Source organism: Cynoglossus semilaevis, chromosome 8 (genome assembly GCF_000523025.1).
Source record: "Cynoglossus semilaevis isolate Cse_v1.0 chromosome 8, Cse_v1.0, whole genome shotgun sequence".
NCBI lineage: Eukaryota > Metazoa > Chordata > Actinopteri > Pleuronectiformes > Cynoglossidae > Cynoglossus > Cynoglossus semilaevis.
Genome location: NC_024314.1, coordinates 29,290,201 through 29,291,490, shown reverse-complemented (window position 1 = coordinate 29,291,490; position 1,290 = coordinate 29,290,201). Strand labels below are relative to the sequence as shown.

Sequence of the window (1,290 nt, the reverse complement as noted above, 5' to 3'; positions counted from 1 at the left end):
GACCCAGACCCAGACCCAGACCCAGGCAGCACCAACAGAACACAGCAGGAAACCAGGGCTGAACTTCAAGTGTCTTTGGCAGTCCTGTAAACGGTGAGTGGCTCAACCCTGGGGCCGGGCCCGTACTGTAGTACGAACTGTAGTACTAACTGTAGTACTGTAGTACTCCTGTGAAAGTACAGCTGAAGTTTTCTCCTCCTCTCCTCCTCCAGCTGGTTTGAAACTCCATCCAAAGTCTTCTACCACGCAGCCACCCAACATGGAGGGAAGGAGGTGTACGGGGGCCACTGTCTGTGGGAGGGGTGTGAACCTTTCCCTCGACAGAGACTGTCCTTCATCACACATTTACAGGTAGGACCCCCTTCCCCTCCCCTCCCCTCCCCCCATGTCAACAGTAACAGCTCAGCGTCCGTTCATGTCAACAGTAACAGCTCAGCGTCAGTTCACCTCCTCTTCCTCTCCTCCAGGACAAACACTGTTCTAGAGAAGCTCTGTTGGCTGGACTGAAGGCAGAGGAGCAGCAGGCGCAGAGTTCAAGTCAGACATCGTCACAGTGCGTCGCCCCCCCCCCCCTCTCTCAGAAGAAGAAGAAGATTAGAAGAACCTCAGAAACAGTTCCTCGGTCTGAAGTCACTCACCTCCTGTTCTCTTGGTTCTGCTCTCTTCCCAGGACTCCACCAGTGGCAGGAAGTTCTCCTCGAGCACCAAAAGCAATCGTCAATCATCCCAGTGCAGCTCTAATGGCCCTCCGCAGAGGCTCCAGAAACCTGGTCTTCAGGGACTTCACGGTGAGTACACTGGACCTGATGATGTTCAACTGAAGGCTCACGGGTCAAGAATGGTCTGATTTTTTTTTTTTTTTTTTTTTTTTTCTACCTGTAGGACGAGAAGGAGGGACCAGTGACCAAACACATCCGTCTGACCGCCGCCTTAACGTTGAAGAACATCGCCAAGCACTCGGACGGTGGTCGCACGTGAGTCCAACCTCTGATCGTCTTTCTGTACCTGAAGTACCTGGAGCTGTGTGAGGAGTACTAGTACTAGTACTAGTACTAGTACTAGCTGCATCTGTACTGTGTCAAGTCAATGAGTACTCAGTATTTGGTACTAGGTGTTGTAGTACTTTGAATATTTTGTCTTTATTCTGTTGAGGGGTAACTACAGTTATTACGGTATTTGTTGGTATTCAGCATGTCATGACCTGTAGGTGGTGCTAAGTCCACAGTTGACAGTAATCCTGATTATTGATCCTTCACTTCCTTCAGGGAGATTTAGATTCTTTTGTTTCAA

General features: G+C 50.0%; 1 protein-coding gene across 1 annotated transcript in view; it reads left to right on the top strand.

Annotated features, from left to right (window-relative positions):
* Position 1: 1 nt before the first annotated feature.
* The window catches only part of LOC107988836 (AT-rich interactive domain-containing protein 2-like), a gene marked incomplete at its 5' end in the record, with an annotated part of 3,141 nt that continues 1,852 nt past the window's right edge, over positions 2–1,290 (top strand). The window contains 5 exons of the mRNA XM_025057187.1: positions 2–93; positions 213–351; positions 468–553; positions 671–788; positions 883–974. Coding sequence (XP_024912955.1) covers positions 2–93; positions 213–351; positions 468–553; positions 671–788; positions 883–974 — 527 coding nt within the window. The remainder of the gene's footprint in view (positions 94–212; positions 352–467; positions 554–670; positions 789–882; positions 975–1,290) is intronic.